Here is a 19,176-nt window from a genome sequence, read left to right on the forward strand (position 1 = left end):
TGAAGAGCCGCTGGAGATGCTCTAAGGGTAGTGACAATGGCCGTTTCTTATCCGTGTGTCCCTCGAGGAAGAAGAGAAAAGGAGAGGACAGAGAGTTTTTGAGAGGGGCCGGGGTCCTCACCCGGTGCGAGAGAGAGAGCTCCAGGAATTAAGAAAAAGGGACGTGGGTCCCTGGTGGCACAAGACCAACATGACAAACAAAACATCCGTAGTGTAAAATTACTAAAATACCCCCGCCATTAATGCTCCCCAGAATATTCGTTTTAACTCTAAATTTCATTCTGTCTGTGCCCACGTATTTGTATGGACGAACAGTACGAAACTATAGTAATTAATATGTCATCTATGCCACAGACACAAGGTCAACAAAAGTCAACTTGTATCCTTCTATGGGCATTTGGGTCATTTTACATTAACAAGGGTAATGTACACAAAAATTTTGGGACGGTTCATAACAGCCTCAGTCAACTCTAATAAATTTGGAGTTTCTTCATCATAGTCTTTTGTCATGTGCACAACCATAAGAAGAGCAAATTAGCACCTCTGCTCTGAGTAACAATCATTTGCTTAAAAATCCGATTTGAGTGCTAAGCCATAATTGCTACAAAGCCTCCACTTAACAGAGCGAGTGAGCAACCACATCCACAACCACAAAGACTATTATCTTCGAAATGAAAGAGCGAGATAATTGGGGGATGGAGATGGTTAAAAGATAGAAGAAGCATGAAGGAAAAAAGAGGAAAGAGATCAAGAGGGATTGCCACCGACTCAAAAAATAAAGAAAGATACAATGAGGAGAGATATTTTCTCTATTTTTGTCAAAGTTCTAAATTTATTCCTTATCCTTTGTTCTTCCTTTTATTTGTGGAAAACAGAGGGTAAATGCCTTAAGTTACAACTTCTTGCATTTAGCAAATAGATCAGACCCAGAACGAAGACATAAAAATTTTGCATCTTCTCATCTCCCTACCATTTCCAAAAATACAACTCATGAACCTCACTTTTATTTAATTACTATAATTATAAGCAGATGCAAGTTCTCTTAATTCTTTAATGTGGGATTCACAATGTCATTACTCAAAAGTAGCGTATTCAATGAAAAAATTACACTAATTTCGGAATTTATACGTTGAGGGTCTGCAAGGTTGAATTAACTCTTCATCTTAGGCTTGGTTTGGCACACCGTCTGAAGCATCGGATAGAACTAATAATACGAAGTAGGTTGTTTGGTGCCCTTACCGGATAAATAGTCACCCGATTAATAGTGCGGTCAACCTTTTTTAATACGGTTGACACCCGCTGGTTAATACACTCCAAAAGCTTGGTACTAATTAGTCGGGGTTAGAAACGCACTGGGGTTCTTTCTTCTTCGTGCATCTACTCTTATGGCGGATCAATTCATCTTCTTCTTTCTTCGTCCCAAATATCTTTTCCCTTCTCTCTCTTGCTCGCTACCTCCTTCTCTCTCCACGGTCGCTCCCCAGTCGTCAATACATATTCAGCGATATCTCTCATCGACACTTTTACAGTTTCAATCCTGGTGCACCGATGACTTGTAGGAAAAAATAAAGTAGAAAAACTCAGATCTATTCTTCTACAATGTTGCTGCAACAAATTAAGGTCCAATGTCACAACTCAAATTCATCAAAAGCTTCATTAATATAAACAATTTCATGGGTTTTGCATCTTTGCATATTGGGGAGCCTAAACCCCAGCTAGCACCCACACCCCAGATCACCACCGACAAAAAATAACATTATACTAAACAAATTTCATATGAAAGTTGAAGATTCTGAACAGTTTCAACGAAATGAACAGCACTGATGCAGCCACTGGCCCTCCTCTATTATTTTTTTATTTTATGGTTTTTTTTTTGTTTTTTTAAATAGTTAGTTTTTTAATCTGATACATCACCAAACGTCTGACTAATTTAATCAGTACTATCCGATAACTGTTTATCATATCCTACTGAAATAGCTAGTACAATCCTAACTGTCAAACGAGACCTTAATGAGTTATATAGGATTGCAGGTAAACCCAAATGACAGACATAAGATATTCTAATCTGGTAGATTATAAATATATGTGGCAATTACAGAGTAAAATAATAATACGTCGCTGGAGAAATATAACTATTAAAACTATATTGTTCAACTTTGTACGATCACGGCATGTTTTGCCTCCGCATATAAGACAATGAACTCAACTTTGACCAATATATTAAATACAATCAAGATGCACGTCACAATCATCAACTTAAAACCAACGAGATAATGCAGCAAGGACGCAGAACACGACCTTAAATTTGTACTGTTAGAGAGTGTAATGCATAATATATCTGAAATTAATTGATGTACTAATCATAACCAAAAAAGTAAATTGAAGTACTTGTCCGGAACTCAAGATATGAAGAGAGTACTTAGTTATTTGTTAATGGGGATTAGAAACAGCAAGTTGTTAAGCCAGTTGATTGAAGCTCAAGGAGTGAAAAGACTGAGAAGCCCTTCAATGACACCAAAAGGTTATGTGCCTGTTTGTGTTGGTGTAGATGGTGATACGAAGCGTTTCATGGTTCATACCACGTTGCTTCACCATGCGGATTTCTTGGAGCTGTTGCATAAGTCAGCGGAGGAATATGGTTTGTGCAATGACGGGGTTTTGAGGATTCCATATGAAGCCAAGGATTTTGAGGAGCACTGGATGATAAGAAGGTCCAAGATTTACAAGGTTGAAGCCGTTTAATTAATCATGGATTTTTCAGTATATAGTTTGATGTAATCATTGAGAAAATATGCTTTTATTTATTAGTTATGTACTTTCATTGCTAACATACGCCTTAGCTAGGGGATTTAATATGCTGGTGTCAATTTGCAGCGTAATCTTCTGGTTTTTCAAATGAAAATCATGTGCATTGTTTGATGTATCATCGTGTTATTAAGAAGTTTGATAGACAATTGGTAAGTCATGTTTTCTATGGATTAGCGTGCACTTATATGCAAATGCCTTTTGCAGTTTGAGGAATGATCGATGCTAATTATATTGTGAGATGTGAATGTAAAAGAGTCATATATCGGTGAATGAGAAACCTTGTAAAGGATTGTAAGAGGTCGGACTATTTTCCATATTGCTAATTGATTTTTATTATGGTAGAACCCCAACTTCCTTCATATATATCATGTTTATGCTTGAAGATAGGGAGAACTATTTTTGTTTCAGTTACCAAAGAATCAGTGGCATGATGAAGACACCTATGCTTACCACAAGTGCTCAAGGTTACAAAACCGTAGTGTCACATTTAGGTCAAAATCAGCTATAACAATATTTCTAGTTCAATCTGTTACATCGCCAAAATGTGGCAATGACCATCACATTAAATAGGGATTTCTCAATCGTATGATCATCACCTCTTCCAATATTTGGAGCTATCTGATTTCCCGTAGTCCTTATTATATACCTAATTAGTCGGTAGAGACAAAGTAGATCCATTTGCAATCAATTTGATGTCCATGTCCAAGACATTGACAGTCTGCATTGTTGCTCTCTTGGTGTGCTCACTTTGCTTCGAATCGCGAAAGTCAAATTTCTGAAATATCCACCGCTGAGGTACGACCAGCCGTTTCGCTGTAGGTTTTCACGTTGCATGCCTCCACCATCCAACCCATATAGAAGAGGTTGCGAGAAGGAGGAAAGGTGCGATCAGGTCGTAAATTAAAACAAGCCTTCAAAGGTGGAAAGGTTAAGGGCCACAAGGTGCAATGGAGCTTATTGCAACAAATTCGAGAGAATATCAACTTATATGTTCACCATATAGCTCTTGATCTACCCTATTGCAAACATGATGTATTAAATAAGAACAATTCTTTCATGAGGGTTGATCCTAAAAACTACCAAGCATACATGGCGCGCAGGCCGAGTAATTAATAAGCTAATTACGTCCTTTGGTTGTTTGCGGGGCGTGCTAACTCGTCGGCCGAGTTCGGTCGGGGAGTAAAATATGTTGATGTGGCGTTGGGCATGCCATGGACTTCTTGATCTTGCGACTGCGGCCGAGGAAGGAACACATCTCGGCCTTCGGGTTTTAGAGCCGGAAGACAAGGCTGCTAGTTCTGCGAAGTTCAATATCAAATTTAGCTTTCAATGTGCCAAATGTAGTAACTTGTAACACCTCACTTCACCGAGAAGGCTAATGAGATGAGCTCTACCAATAAGAATTCAAAAATCCTTCTCGACCGAGAATTGGATAGATAACTAATCGGCCTCGACGCAGTGCTATTTATCCAAACTGAAGGTGCTCCGCGATCGGCTGATTCTACGGCAACAGTGCTTTATCCAAACTGAAGATGTCACCGGTTGCCTTCACAATGCTGTTTATCCAAACTGAAGATGTGTTGGCGGAAAAAGAAAATAAAAATCTCAAGGTTGTCGAGAGGTTTCGCGTAGAGCGAGAGTTTGCGCAAGGCAGTTTGTGTGTTGAATTGGAGGGGGTTTAGAATGATGCACCCCCTTCTTATATATAGCAGCCAATCTCATCATGGCCGAACCAAAACTACACTCAGATTAGGATTCTTTAACCTAATCTAACCAGGTCTCGGCCAATCCTACCTCCATTAGGACTTCAAACCAACCTCTTTATCCGGCCATGTTCACCTCTCGAATCTCAGCATCCTCATTCCATTGAGACTCCTTATTATACTAGGATTCGACTTACCCCATCAATCCGCCTATTGCTAGGACTCGGCCAATCTTAACCAAGCGGCCTATAACAACTAGAATTTGCGATGGTTCTAGAAAGATATTGACGGGCCGAGAACAACTCCTAACTCGGCCCACACCAATATTTTGGGCCCAAACAACGAGTAATGCTATTTATACCATGTTTTTTTACCACATTTTCATACCACCTTAGGTGGCATTTGATGTAGACAACCACATCATTTGAATTAATCAAAATTTTAAATTTAGTTTATTATTTAATAAACTAATAATTAAGAAAAACTAGTTAATTAAATGATGATTGTGTTATACGATGAGTCTTTCTTATTCATTTCCTTGGGTTTTACAAATTTTTCAAATAATATGGTTGTCCACATCAGATTATGCCACCTAAGATGGTATAGAAATATGGTATAAAAACATGGTATGAATAACATTACTCGTCTTTCACTAATAAATATGTTGTCGTTTCTTTTTGTGTGACTAGGTTTTAAGAGGGACAGTACTTGCGTTCAGTCTTTATGAGTGCATTTCCATGTCTACTTATGTATAATTAATTAACCAATATATATTCACTATCTAAATATCAAAATCGAATCGTTTATTTTTTACAATTATCATCTAAAGATCTTTACAAAAGATGCGGTTCTATCTAAGGACACATTATGGACATATATCTTAGAATGGTAAAAAGAAAATGAATATTTCAATTACAATTCCATTCACCCTCGTCTCACCCACGTCCACCCACCCTCGTCTCACCACCCCGTTCCCCCACCCTCCCCACACCCACCACCACCGTACCCAGCCTCCTACACCCTGTCCACCCACCCTCGGCCCACCCACATCCCCCACCTCCACCGTACCCACGCTTGACTCTTTCGACTGCCTCACTGTTAGCTACTAATTAATATCACCAGAAAAAATTTCACACCTTTTAATGGATAATTAAGTTGGGAATAATATTGATAATGTTAATGGTGAACCATACTGGACCTTTAAACTTTATCATAGTATCAAAGTGGGGATCAATTTACTGAGCTCAAATTTTGTTTCGTAAGTTAAGTTTTTGAAAACATACGATAGCTCCAACTTAAGAGCACTGAATGAAAGTTTGGGCCTTCATATAGATGCATTGACTCTAGTGAATGAATAATGGCCAGACTGTCGAAATGATTTGTTACCTTAACTAGTTTTTCATATGAGAATTAGTTTCTTGAGTGACATTGTGTGGGGTCACTCGTGAATGGTCAAGTTAGAGATAGAGTCGCACATTAGAAATACAACAAAATAATACATATTATATAATTTATATGTGAAAGGTTACTACTAATATCACCGAACTTTTATGATAAACTTATGCACTTAGTAAAAAGTAAATAAAGAAAAGATCGTTTATATTGGTGATGAGTCATACCAAACCTAATAAAAAAACCTTAAGCTTTGTTGTTTGTACCAAAGCAATTTTCACTCGGTACAAATAAGGTTCAACTTAGCATTCGTGAACTCATTTGTTTAATGTACCCTTATAGTTAGTTTTAGTCACATACATGATGTGACACGTTGGAAAATTATTAGCCTAACTAGCTTTGGAAATTTCCAGATTGAGGGTCACCAAAGTTGAATTAATTGTTATAACCTAATCACAGGCTGCAGTCAACGCCATCGAGGAGATGTGCCTCGACATTTACCAAGTTATTTAAATACATGCATGTCGCAATCATCAAGTTAATGACGAAATTATTATCGTTAATCAGACTTAAATATACTAGCTTGTTACGATATTGTAGCAAGGACGCAGAGTATGCACGGCCTTAAATTTGTACTGCTAAGGAGTGTACCATTATATATCTGAAATTAATTGAAGTACTAATCACAAGCCAAGAAAAGAAAATTGAAGTAGCAAGTAACCCGAAAAGATAGATGAAAAGAGTACTTTGCTATTTGCTAATGGGGGTGAGAAGCAGCAAGTTGTTGAGCCAGTTGATCGGAGCTCAAGGACTGAAAAGACTGAAAAGCTCACTTTCAATGACACCAAAAGGTTATGTACCTGTTTGTGTTGGTGTGGATGGTAATACAAAGCGTTTCATGGTTCATACGACGTTGCTTCGCCATGCAAAGTTCTTGGAGCTGTTGTATAAGTCAGCGGAGGAATATGGGTTTTCTAATGATGGGGTTTTGAGGATTCCATATGAGGCCAGCGATTTTGAAGAGTATTGGATGATCAAAAGTTCTAAACCCAAGATTTACAAGGTTGAACCGTTTAATTAGTCTTCTTGTTTTTTTTTTTTTTTTTTTTTTGGTGAGAATTAGTCGTGCGTTTTCCAATACATTGCTTGATGTAATTATTTAAAAAATTGGTTTTATTTGTTATGTATTTTCACTGCTAACTAATGTCTTAGTTAAGGGATTTAATATGCTGATGTCCATTTGCATTGTTCTTCTGGCCTTGTGAAATGAAAATTATGCGCAACCTTTTTCATTGTGACGACTGTTTTGTATTTTATTTTGTGATTTTTTTAGAAAGTAATGCTATTTACAGACACAAAACTGGTCTCATTGTTGACAGACTCTCTAATATAAGTGGGTTGCACATACAATAACAGGGTCCACTTCCATATGACTTTGCATTTTGATGTACATTACCTAGCTTCTAATTGTATAAAACTGTGGCCAAACCGGATTGATTTTGATTTCCGATTCACTTGTGTTATAGCCTTATCTAAAGATTCATATAACAAGCAAACCAAACCAGTTTGAAAAGAAATAAATTAACTGAACAAGCCAAATTTAAGCATATCTATATTCAGTTCGACTCAACTTGTTTACAGGTCTACCCATAGATTAGTTTCTCTGGGGCTTGGGCATTTCGCCAAGTGCCATGTCTCTTAAGGTACAAGTCATTGTTTATATTTCTCAATTATGCGTGTCATATTTGCTGAAAGACCATGCTAATCTTCTCCGTATCATTCCAGTTTTATAGGATGTCCCGGAAGGGACAAGCCACTATTTATAGATTGTTGACCTGTTTCGCCATGGTCATTAACTATTTCGCTTCCTTAATTTACAACAATACTGCTTTAGCTTTCTCTTTGACTTCCTTTTTAGCCCGTGTATCGTCGGTGGCATGAATTCAACATTTTACAAACGATGCCTGCTTATCACAAATGTTTTTTTTCGTAATGCTCACCTTTTGTCGACCCTTCAGACATATTAGCTTCTTAAGTTATAAACCTCGCAATATAAACCTTGCATAACATCTTCCAATATATCCTAATGAATCCACGTTAAGTGATTCATTTATGTACTCTTCCTAAATTGTTTGATAAGATACTATTTACAGTAATATATGCTAACTTGGACAATTATTGAATTTTTGTTTCTGGTTTCCTTGATGTTCATTTACAAAAGAAATGAGCTTTGGAAAGACTTCATCATGGACTACTGCAAAGGGTTAAAGATATGTAATTTTTTGGCATTCCACTTTTAAAGTTACCTGATGCACAGACCCTAAGAACCTGTTTTAATATTGTTTGCAATTGTTGGAATGACAACAAGCCTTGCAGGACATGTATTTTTTATGTTTCATGCACAAACAAAATATATGTGAACTACATGGTGCTTCTGTTTCTGATGCAAAGACACTATATTTTGTCATCGTAACTTTTGTTAACATAAACTTCCAGATACGCCATTCTGATTGTATATTGGCTCTTGATGTCAACTTATTAGAATGTCAATGCAAATTGAACTACTTATTTTATTGCATGGATTCACCTATCTCTTAGTTTTTCATTTGTTTGGAGATGAATGTGTTAATTTGTAGTTTTGTAGGTATTACTTAAATGCAATTGTGTTGCTGTAGTCTTTTGAGTTAATTTTTCTATGGATATTATTTATGGTTGTTGCCAATTATAGTTTGAAAACCCACAGCACAGCGTGGACAATTATTCTACTATAGTACTAAACTGTATCGAGCGTAAGAACTTAGCAACGTATTTTACTTGTTGGAATACATTCATGAGATGGTCGAAACGTGTGCATGAAAATTATTGTAACAACGATTTGTTCGAACATGATTTTCTACTGTAGAACAGGTAAACATGTAATTGTCTAATGAACTAATTAATTACTGAAAACAAAGTTTCATTTGATTATGGAGGATATGGAGCTTATTACAACAAAGAGAGGATATCAACTTATATATTTATTATATAGCTCTTGACCTAGCCTATTGTTATTATGATGTAGTAAATAAAAAACAATTATTTTATTAATAAACTCATTGTTCTTTCTTATGTGTGACGGGTTTTTATGATGGACAATACTTGCATTCACTTTGTGGATATATTTTTTTGTCCACTCAATTGTGATGAACGTATTTTCGTTGTATAATTGTCATAATTAGGATAGTTGGTGTTAATATTTATCAATTAATCATCATCTATAAAGGATCACTCGAGTTTGAGAAAATTTAGTCATTTATCATATGCATCAAATAATTAAACAGTTCATTCTACGAAGTGAATAGCTAAACAATGTACGATTTTATTGACTTTTTGCTGAAATATATTTTATTATAATAAAAAACAATCAACAATTATGATTACATTATACGGTAAAAATACGTTGATCACAACTAAGCAAACAAGGTGCACTCCTGGATACTTCTCCCTGACATTACCCTTCTACAAATAGTATGCAAAAATGATAAGGATACCATTCAACTACAGTAACCATTGATCTCTTTCTTCACATTTTATTTTATTTTTACTCAACTCAAGTAAATCCAATAGAAGTATACCGATTCTGATTCGTATTGAACACGATAGACGTGTTAGATCCGATGATCTGAGTATGATCCAAATTCAACAGTTGGACTAGCTATTTACGAGTCTAATCTACACAAGTTTCAGTAGACCAACAAGCTTTTGGCAATTGCTGAGGATACTATTCAACTAAAGTATCCATTGATCCGCATACAAAAGAATATCACTAAGCTGACTTTCAACTCTTCTAAACTTCTACCATAAAGTAACAAGTATTTTGTTTCCTTTACAGCAATGTACATTGGTCACATTTTATTCCTCTTTTCATTAACTAGAACAAGCACGCACAAAGACGGCTGCAACATTCTTCGGAAGAGCGAGCAGGATGAAGGTTTGCTCTGGAGCAGACTACCATGATGTAAAAACTCGTATGGATTCAACGTGCAACTTTCTGTAATGCTGTACATCTAATCACTCGATATAGCCGTGTATGGCAACAAAAGAGAAGATTTAAAAGCCTAGTTTCGTCCAAAGTACCACGATTTCAAAGCCTGCAACGATTTCACTGGTCTGGCAGTGGCTGTCTTAGGGCAAGTACAATGGATGCATAAACGCTCCTCAATCTGTCAAAAAAATGCGGGATTGAATTCGCATTATCTCCTTAAAAAAGGTAGGGCTATTGCTTCGAAGCTTGCTTCCCTGGAGTACAAATAAGCTTCTTAGAGGACGGAAATTTCAATTTATAAACAATTAAGAAGTCATTAACGAGTCAAGCACCAATCTGCTATATATTCATAAGTTACCTCGGATACTAATTTCGTTCCTTTTCTCAGAATGGGCTCTTTCCAAGTACGGAGAAATTAAGGCATCCAGTTTCACCAACCAAAGTGCAACTGAAGATGTTGTGTGGGGAATACATGCAAATGATGCAATGAGTTCTTCAGTAAAATTATAAGAACCATGCACAATATTGCCTTCATACAGGCGGTCCTCATTGATGGCGCCAACAAAATCCGCAAGAACCTGCACGTACAAACAATAAAGAAGCTCATGGTTCGGACTAAATAATAGACAAAGATATATAATGTTGAAAAGTGAAGGATACGAAACCTGTAAAAGCTCAGCCAAAGTTGAGGTACGTCTAAGCCGTTTCACCCATAGCTTATGAGCAGATTTTTTCCAAGCACCCAACAAAGCATCTTCAGGCATGACTGACTGCACGACGCAGAGGGAGGTGAAGATCAGCAAAGCATAGAAAATACTATAAAAGATTTGGGGCGTCTATAAATGTCTTCAATATACAATCCACAAAACATGTTGTAAGCATCAGACAATCAATATTTCAGGGCCAAAACCCACCAAAGAATAACCCCATTATTATTTGTGGGTTAGCTACCAGAGGCCCAAACAAACCAGAGTGGGCAGGAAGATACTATTTGATCATTCCGCTCCATTAGAGCGGTATACATCTTCCTCAGTTGCTTCTCAGTAACACATGCTAAATTACTATTTTGGACTTGTTTCCCTGCCATCCCTTCACATAAAATCTTATTGCACTTTAGCGAAGAAGTAATCAGATTTTGTCTTTTCTTTTCAAAGAAAAGCTATTGGATTAGATTGCACAAAAAATCTGAAAAGTCACATTCTAATTATCCAAGCCATATTCCTCGCTTGACCATCAAATGAAGTCTTATTTTCCTCCTGTCTAGGAATTAGCTTCAAATCTTCTTAACTCAAGGACATTTTCATTTCTCGACTACAACAACCATATATCAGAAAATGCAAAGCTAAAATCCAAATGACAGATTACCTCAATTGCATGCATTGCAGCTTTTAGTGATTGAATCTGTGATGAGAGGACCTTATGCTTAGGAAAAGTATCACTTGCTTCTTTCTCCTTACAAGTGGCTACATGTATGGCATACCTTTCTTCCAGATCAAAATGAAGTTCAAATGTTGTATGGCAAATCCTGCAGTGCTTCTCATCTTTCCAGTACAAATCATGACAACTTTCACATCTATGAAGTGTATCAAAATAGGATCGTTTACCAAGTTTAACAGCATTAAGTTCTAGGTAAAAGAAATTCCATAACCATGAATCAAATGCTTGGATCCGTTTCCATTTCTGTTTCTGTTCTTCTCCCTTTTTTGTAACTTCAAGAACCACAGCTCCAGATGAAGGTGGAGAACCATTCACAGTTCCAGATAAGTTGTCTACTTCAGATACTGGTGAATAAGTGTCTTCTCTAACATTATCCGGCTTAGATTGATCAGACTGTGCTAAGTTGTCAATTCTATCACTAGTTACCATTCTACTTGACATTGCCTGGCAAAGAAACGCTATCCGTTTCTCCACAGATTCGATAAGAAGGGCCTCTCGTTTACCCCTGTCATCCAAAACTGACAATAAGGCATACAAAGCCTGCATTCGGTTTAACCAAGAAGTAAACATTAGAACTTATACAAGGTCAACCAACATGTACTATAATCACATTGACCGTATAACAAAAGTTAAGGAGAGTACCTCTTCAGTATCAATAACTTCCCAGTGACCATCTTCTGAAGATTCAAAGTAAACCCTTCTATGGCCTGGGTCATATGCATTACAAGGGCCCAAGAAAAGCCAGTATCTGTTGTATCTACGATCAGAACCCAAAAACACAGATTGCATTGGGTGTACGTCAAACTGCACATCTTTTTCTTTCCCATTTTTTCCTTTTGTAGAGAATCTCTCATCAGAAAACTTTGAGATTGTTGCTGAAGAATCTAGCGGGTGAAACTTTAATGTACTATCTTCTTTTGCACCACCCATATGTCCTGCATGGACCCAGGTTGACCTTGGATCACTATGTTGTTTAGCAGATAACCTCTTAATTTTTGCTCCTGAACCACAATGAAGGCTGCTAAGAGTGCATTCAGCAACAGCATTTGTAGGATCCTATAAAGAATAAGCACACTATAGTTAGAATACTCGATTAGAAGAAAAATGAGGACAAGATTCATCTGTGGAAAATTACTAAAATGCCCTGAAAAACTATAGTTACAATTGAAGCACGTTTAAGAACAGAGTGGGGAAACACATGGTACATAACAAAAGCAAAAGACAACATGAAGCTAGAAATTTCTTTTTTTCTTTTTTTTTTCCTTTTCTTTTTTGGGATAAGCTTAAGAAGCTAGCACTAATGACCCGTCAACATTTCTTTCAATATTCAAATAATATTTATTGTCCAACAATTGTAAATCTACGGTAGTTTGCACCATCAGATAATATAATCTTACGAAGGCCAGCACAAGTTTCATTTAATAGGGTAACTTCATTGCAGGGGGGAAAGAAATGAAAACAAAGAAAATACTTCAATATCAATTCCAAGATTCTGTACATTACCTCAATCCTGAAACTGGATCCTGCATGAAGAAGATCAATTAGAGCCACAAGTGCGTTCAACTTTTCTTCAATGCTTAAATCTGAATATTCGCCTTCCATCAGTCCTAACAACCATACTTCGCCTGGATGACTCTCATCAATTTCAGTGTGTACTGTCAGCACATTATCTTTACTTCTACCATTGCTCGTATAAGTCAGTTTCCTAATTCTGGAATTTCTTGAATTCCACCCAGAATCATCATCACTGCTGCATGTACCACTGTCACCAAGCTCATCATCAACTGCTCCAGAGTCTTCAGTATCTGATTGGGATTCCTCAATCTCCTTTTTGGAAGAATTAATACGGACACGATATGTGGATGATGAAATTTTCTCAAATAATGTAATATCACTTGAAAGAGTTGAACAAATCAAAGACTCTAGTTCCTCTATTCCGCTGGAGAGGTTCAATTCAGAAATCTTCAAAAAAAAAAAACAAAGTCCATCAACTAATTCAAGTGGCATGATGTGCTTGCTTGTTATCAACTTAAAGATTAAAACATGAGAGAGGTTAAGATAACAACATGTTTAACAAACTTACCTGTAATGACTTTGCCAACTCAGAAACTTTCAACCCATGAATTCCTTGCTCTAGCAGAACTCTAAACAATTCGCCCTTCAAAGTACCAGGACGTAAACCATATGTCACCATAAGGCCCATTTCCTAGATAACAGAAGATTAAATTTCAAAATCCTTAGATAACAGAAGAATAAATTTCAAAATCCAAATTTCACATGTATAGATAGATTATGGGACAAAAGATAAAACTTATTAACAGTATAACATAAAACCAACACATGGAAGAAAATAAAACCTCCATGGCATTTGTAAACATAATAACAAATGCGGAGACAAGAGGAGGCAAATAAAAAATATGCTCAATGAATGTTATTAAGAAGCACACTATAAGAAACTATTTCCTTTTCCATTGTTATATGTAAAACCTGAAATTCTAAATTTGGCCCTTCAGTGTGACAATTGACTCTCTAACTAGGACTCTGGGTCAAGGTAAAAGGAAATTTTCTTGGTAATGACAGATATTAAATGACTATTGCCACTATGGTTTTGAACCCTCAAGGATTTTAGTAATAAACACATTGTCGCATCCATAGCACCTATCTTGTAGAACATATGTACTGATAATAAATACATATTAGTTAAGTCAACTATGGTAGTTAAATAATTTCAAAAACCTTGCTAAGGGCGTCCCTTCGCATTGCACCTTGCTTTGAACCAAAACCAGCCGCAATTAGTACTTGACGCAGTATTTCTGTCCATGTTAAAGGGTTTAGAGATCTCTTCCAGAATTCCAGAGTGGATTCTTGGTTTTCAACCTGCCAAATCATTTGATAAATATGAGTTGTTGAGTACTTGAATTCCATTAAATTGGAAATAACAATTAGTTTAAGAGATCTAAAGAGCTTGACAAAAATTATATCTGATATACCACAAAGAGCAGGTGGATCTTCTAAAAGTGCATGTGGCTGGAATATTAATAGTTGATTATGGTTTTGTCCAGAAATTTTATTTTTTAATAGGACGAATAAATGTCTACTGAAAAGGCAAGTAAATTACAATCAAGGACGGTAGTCCATCTATGCTTAAACATTCATAACAGAAAAAGTACAAGAAAACCAGTATCATGAGGTCCTGCCCTATCATATAACAACTACCATGACAAATTTCACATTGTTGGCATGCGGTGGCATGTACGTACCCAAATAAAATGCACATGACATTAACGTAAATCAAATGATACATCTGGAATTTGGACCAATTTTTTGTAACTCACTGAGTGGATAAATGCAAGAAAATTGCATGATTTGTTCAAATGAGGTATGGATCCACAGAAAAGCTCCGCTTCAACATTAGTTAGAAAAAGCTTCAGAAGGGCCACATGAATTTTTCCGAGTAGCATGGAATCCTGAAAGGCATGGACAAAAGAAAGAAGTTGAGCAAGTGGAAGACACAATATAAATCTGATGTTAGATCAAAGATCAGATATAACCTTGTCATGAAATGCTTGAGCAAGCTCGTCAATAGTGAAGGAGCTTATATCCACCATAACGGCAAAAGTGTAAAGGAAATGGAAAACCTGCCCAAGAAAGTCAATCCAGAATATATATTAGTAAATAATTCATCAAAATCTACCAAACTGAATTCATGGCCCCTAGACTCATCTACTAATAAACCCAACAAAAAACAACAGCAACGAACTAGAGTAGAGCTTTAACACACTCCAAAAAGAAAAATAAATTAGCATATCTCCATAATTTAACACAAATTTACTAGTCATGCTGATCACTTGAGAAAAAAAAAGCTAATTAACCATACACCTTTAAGACATCTTATTTCAAAGTGACAAGACCTGCAAATAGAGGTTAAGAAAAGAATAGGAGTCATCCAAGCAGGATGTCTGAAGACATAAGTTGAAAGACAAATCAACCACTCGCTCCAACACATAACAATGGCAGCTTAGTAATATTGTGTTGTGAACTGAATGAAGGGCAACACTCTCTAATAACATTCTTAGATCTTGGCAACCTATAAAGATGGGACGAAAGAGAAAGAATGCTTTAAGACCATATTTATTAGTATTTATCTCAAGCCAAAAGACCAAGAATCCCAAAAACTAAGAAATGGTTACGTGCTATCACAACTTCACTCCAAAGAATATAGGGGAGGTAAATACTGACAAGTCAGAAAATTCTCTCCTTTCTCCCCACCCCAGCCCTTCACAAAGACGTGTTCGCAAGAAGTTTTGTTCACTAGCACCATAACCAGTATCTAAAAGTCAAATGCATGAAAGAGATGTTAAATATGGCTCGCTCATTTACATCTAAACCATTTAAACTAAACCTAATTCTCTACAAGCATGATAGAATAAGAGGAAAATCCTTTCACAAAATGATTTAAGTGTTGTTTAGAAATTGTAGAAAACAGACCCCTGAAACATCATTCTGAATAAAAAAGAAACTAAAGTGTGACAACATGCTATAAATTCCAACAGATGAAATGTATGACATCTTTCACATACAACGTAACCTGTGTTTGTGAAAGGACTCAACAGGATCAAGTTGCAAGCAGTTTGCCATTTATGTACCTTGAACAGTTTCTTGACAATCTCTGGAGAAGAATCCCAAGGTTGCATATCAAATGGCAGCTTCATCTTCACAGAATTTGGAGGAAACTTGGCCAGCAAATCTGAAATTACAGAAACTTCTTATTTGCAGCTCAAAATACTATACATGCACACATGTATTATACAGCATTCCATTTTAGAGTGGAAAATTTGTTCAATTTTTCCTTCAAACCAACCTGTGCAAAGTGAACATGCATGACCTCCATTAGTAAAATGATACGAGCACCCCAGTGAATTTGGTCTTGCTTGTAATTCTCTTTGCTCCAGCTCTTCATCATCCACAAGCATTGCAATCTTATCCGAGTGTTCTTGGGAACCTGTTCCTTCCAAAGCAAGTTCACATTTTTCATTGCCTGGAAACTTCTGATTCTCATTGTTAGCTTCCATCTGGAATCCAAAGGAAAAATGGCTGTTATCAAAGCTGCTAACTTGAACCACAGATTTGCAATAACAACTTTTTACTTGCCTCTCTTCTTTTGGCTAAACGCTTCCTCTTTTCTTGTAACTTATGTTGTACCCTTCCCTGTTTCTGAAAAGGCAACAAACTGTCAGAAAACTTTCTATAAGTAACCACTAAGTTCGATCTCTAAGATGATCATTTCAAAATACTTCCTCAAATATCTACAAGCAACAGACTACATGACTTACACGAACACATTTTTTTGGTTGCAATCTTCTGTTCCGAGTTACTGGTTTTCGCGATACAGAAGTTTGAATTAGTGATACACCAGCAACTTCACCATTGGCCAAACCCATTTCAATAGGAAAATCTCCAGCATTAGGATTGGTTGCCTGCCAGACCGTCATCAAACCTTTCCCAACACCATGTTTTTGTACTGGAGCACTCTTGTTGCAATCCTGATGATTTGTTATCAAACCTTTCCCAACACCATGTTTTTGTACTGGAGCACTCTTGTTGCAATCCTGATTATTCATCATAAAACCTTTCCCAACACCATGTTTTTTCACTGGAGCACTCTTGTTGCAATCCTGATGATTAATTACAGCATGCTCAGTAACCTAATAAAAGTTAAAGGGGTAAGAATATAAGTGGGAATGGTTATGGTGACTTAAATAGAAACAAGAAATTATGAAAAATAATGGCAGCAAAACAATTACCTTTCTCCTTTTAGTATCTCTGTTGTTCTCTTTGCAAGAAGAAGGAAAATCTGGGGAATCTAAATGGAAATTATAATGTGAGCAAAACCTTCTTAAAGTATGTATCACAGTAAGAGAAAAACTCTACAATTAGGAAAATAACATCACAAGGAACAGAGAGGAGAAAAAAATTCAAACGGCTACCGCAACACCAATAAGAATTACTCGGTGAAAAATAACACAAGCAAACTACCAAAACAGTCTTATTCTGAATGACATTACAAATTACTAAACAATCATATGTCAAAGAATGTTCTCATCAATTATCGAAAACACTAAAAACAAAAATTTTGTAACAGATGCATGGTTTACTTTTTAAAGAAATGGAAAGTAGAACACATCTCAGATAGAATAAAATGTGAAACAGAAATTATTCATTTTGCCAATGATTTCTCAGTTCATACCTGGAGAATGGCAAAGTGCCCCAGAGGGAAGAAGGTCAAATTCCACACCAAGCGGAGGACCATCCTTACGGAACACCTTCTTGAGAATGTAGTCTGGAGTTAACAATTGCTGAACATGATTCCATTTCATTCTTTCCTTCTTGTTAAACAAACTTGTTTTTATGTACCTCGACGAGGAAGAAGCTTTGGTTTTTGAGCGGCCGTGTTTAACTATCCTTGTATCACCAGCTCCCAACTCACTGGTTCTATTTCCTCGCTTCTCTCTCCTCCTCTTCTCGACAAACCAACCTCGAACCTGCTTGTAAGTCAATCCGAAAGCAGCAGCATGGCATTCCATTGCCGTTCGTGACGGATACTTTTCCTCTGTATAAAAATTAAAATATAAATAAACAAAAAACTACAAGTATCGGGTTTAATTCTCTTGCGGGGAACACTAACAGTGCGCTATCATTCCGCAGAATCTATGGCACATCAACAATCCTAAATTGCTTCAATAATTGCACTGCGCAACTACTTCCTGATCGGTTTTGAAAATCCACAAACCAAAAGATTGGCAATTGTATGTTCCAAATTTGAAACTCCACATCAATAAACACAATTCTAAAATGCTAATTTCAATTAAACAGTCAATTGGGTAACTCAATTTTGAACCCACTTGAGATACAGAGCAATAATAGCCAAAGCGAGAGAGAGAGAGAGAGAGAGAGAGAGAGAGAGAGAAGGAGAGGGGGGAGAGAGAGAGAGAGAAGGAGAGGGGGGGGAGAGAGAGAGAGAGAGAGAGAGAGAGAGAGAGAGGGTACCGGAGTAGAAGCTCTCGAGGGCTTCAACCTGCAATCGCGTTTTTTTCTTTGTCTTCTCCATCATCTTTCCCTTCATCTCCAGCTTCTCGAAATCGCAGAAAATCACAGAAATTTCGCCACCATTTCCAGAAGCAGCTGAAGTGCAAAAACCAAAAGCAGAAAATGTTTGGGAGTTGTACAAGCTAGCAGAGAGGAACTACCGCCGGCGATGTGGGAGCGAGAGCGGCGGTGCCGGAGTTGGAGAGAAATGGAGTTGGGAGAGTGAGCTCTGGAATCTGCATGCTTTGTCTGTAATTTGTGCCAGAAAAGAGGAGGGGAGAAGCAGCAGATAATGAAACGGGCTAACTAACCACCAAGTAGGGTTTTGGGTTTTACCAAAATAAATATCTTCATCAAATTTCTTAAGCAAAGAATTAATTAATTAATCAACTTAAATATTTCTATCATCATCTTTTTTTTTAAATAAAAATAGTTAGTTTTTGAGTCAATGGCCCAACTTCAACTTTGTTTCTTGTAGCTGTTGTAGCCCAATCTGCCCAACCCATATATATGGACTTGAAGCCCATTTTGTATAAGTGTGTCTTGTTTTGGGCTATTGAAGAATTGGACTTTGGGTCTAGCTTGGTTCACTTCACCCTAAGAACTACAATTGAACCAAATAATATAAATGTTATTTAGTACTATTGTCTAGCTGCATGGCTTGCTGATTCGAAAGTGCGCTGCACAATTAGTGGCGCGACGTTTTCTGGTGCTGAGTTCTCCGCA

The 19,176-nt window shown here is 36.8% G+C and overlaps 3 protein-coding genes and 1 non-coding gene across 6 annotated transcripts; 2 read left to right on the forward strand and 2 right to left on the reverse strand.

Moving 5' to 3' along the window:
- Positions 1-2,433: 2,433 nt before the first annotated feature.
- Positions 2,434-2,742, forward strand: LOC137740540 (auxin-responsive protein SAUR40-like). The gene has a single exon (XM_068480385.2). It carries the CDS (start codon positions 2,434-2,436, stop codon positions 2,740-2,742), a length of 309 nt encoding a protein of 102 aa, XP_068336486.1.
- Positions 2,743-6,663: 3,921 nt separating this feature from the next.
- On the forward strand, positions 6,664-6,984 carry LOC137740541 (auxin-responsive protein SAUR72-like). The gene has a single exon (XM_068480386.1). It carries the CDS (start codon positions 6,664-6,666, stop codon positions 6,982-6,984), a length of 321 nt encoding a protein of 106 aa, XP_068336487.1.
- Positions 6,985-7,611: 627 nt separating this feature from the next.
- Positions 7,612-7,713, reverse strand: LOC137741201 (U6 spliceosomal RNA). Its single transcript, XR_011069231.2, has one exon. It is a non-coding gene; the product is annotated as a U6 spliceosomal RNA (small nuclear RNA).
- A 1,916-nt stretch (positions 7,714-9,629) lies between these two features.
- LOC137739424 (homeobox-DDT domain protein RLT3) lies at positions 9,630-18,818 on the reverse strand. Of its 3 annotated transcripts, none has more exons than XM_088700109.1 (17): positions 18,412-18,818; positions 17,612-17,974; positions 17,169-17,218; positions 16,698-17,069; positions 16,516-16,578; positions 16,226-16,436; positions 16,011-16,111; positions 14,916-15,002; positions 14,700-14,831; positions 14,101-14,241; positions 13,448-13,570; positions 12,868-13,326; positions 12,007-12,420; positions 11,293-11,904; positions 10,593-10,697; positions 10,286-10,505; positions 9,630-10,181 (listed from the first exon to the last, which is right to left on the reverse strand). In XM_088700109.1, the coding sequence occupies exons 1-17, from the start codon at positions 18,485-18,487 to the stop codon at positions 10,159-10,161; spliced, it is 3,552 nt and encodes a 1,183-aa protein (XP_088556235.1). In that variant the 5' UTR covers positions 18,488-18,818; the 3' UTR covers positions 9,630-10,158. The 3 variants fall into 3 exon arrangements, with proteins under 3 accessions (XP_088556235.1, XP_088556236.1, XP_088556234.1); XM_088700110.1 differs by having other exon boundaries at positions 9,630-10,105; positions 17,169-17,227; XM_088700108.1 differs by having other exon boundaries at positions 17,169-17,227.
- Between the last annotated feature and the right edge of the window lie 358 nt (positions 18,819-19,176).

The sequence above is a fragment of the Pyrus communis genome, chromosome 9 (genome assembly GCF_041283825.1).
Source record: "Pyrus communis isolate YQ-2024b chromosome 9, ASM4128382v1, whole genome shotgun sequence".
Lineage (NCBI taxonomy): Eukaryota > Viridiplantae > Streptophyta > Magnoliopsida > Rosales > Rosaceae > Pyrus > Pyrus communis.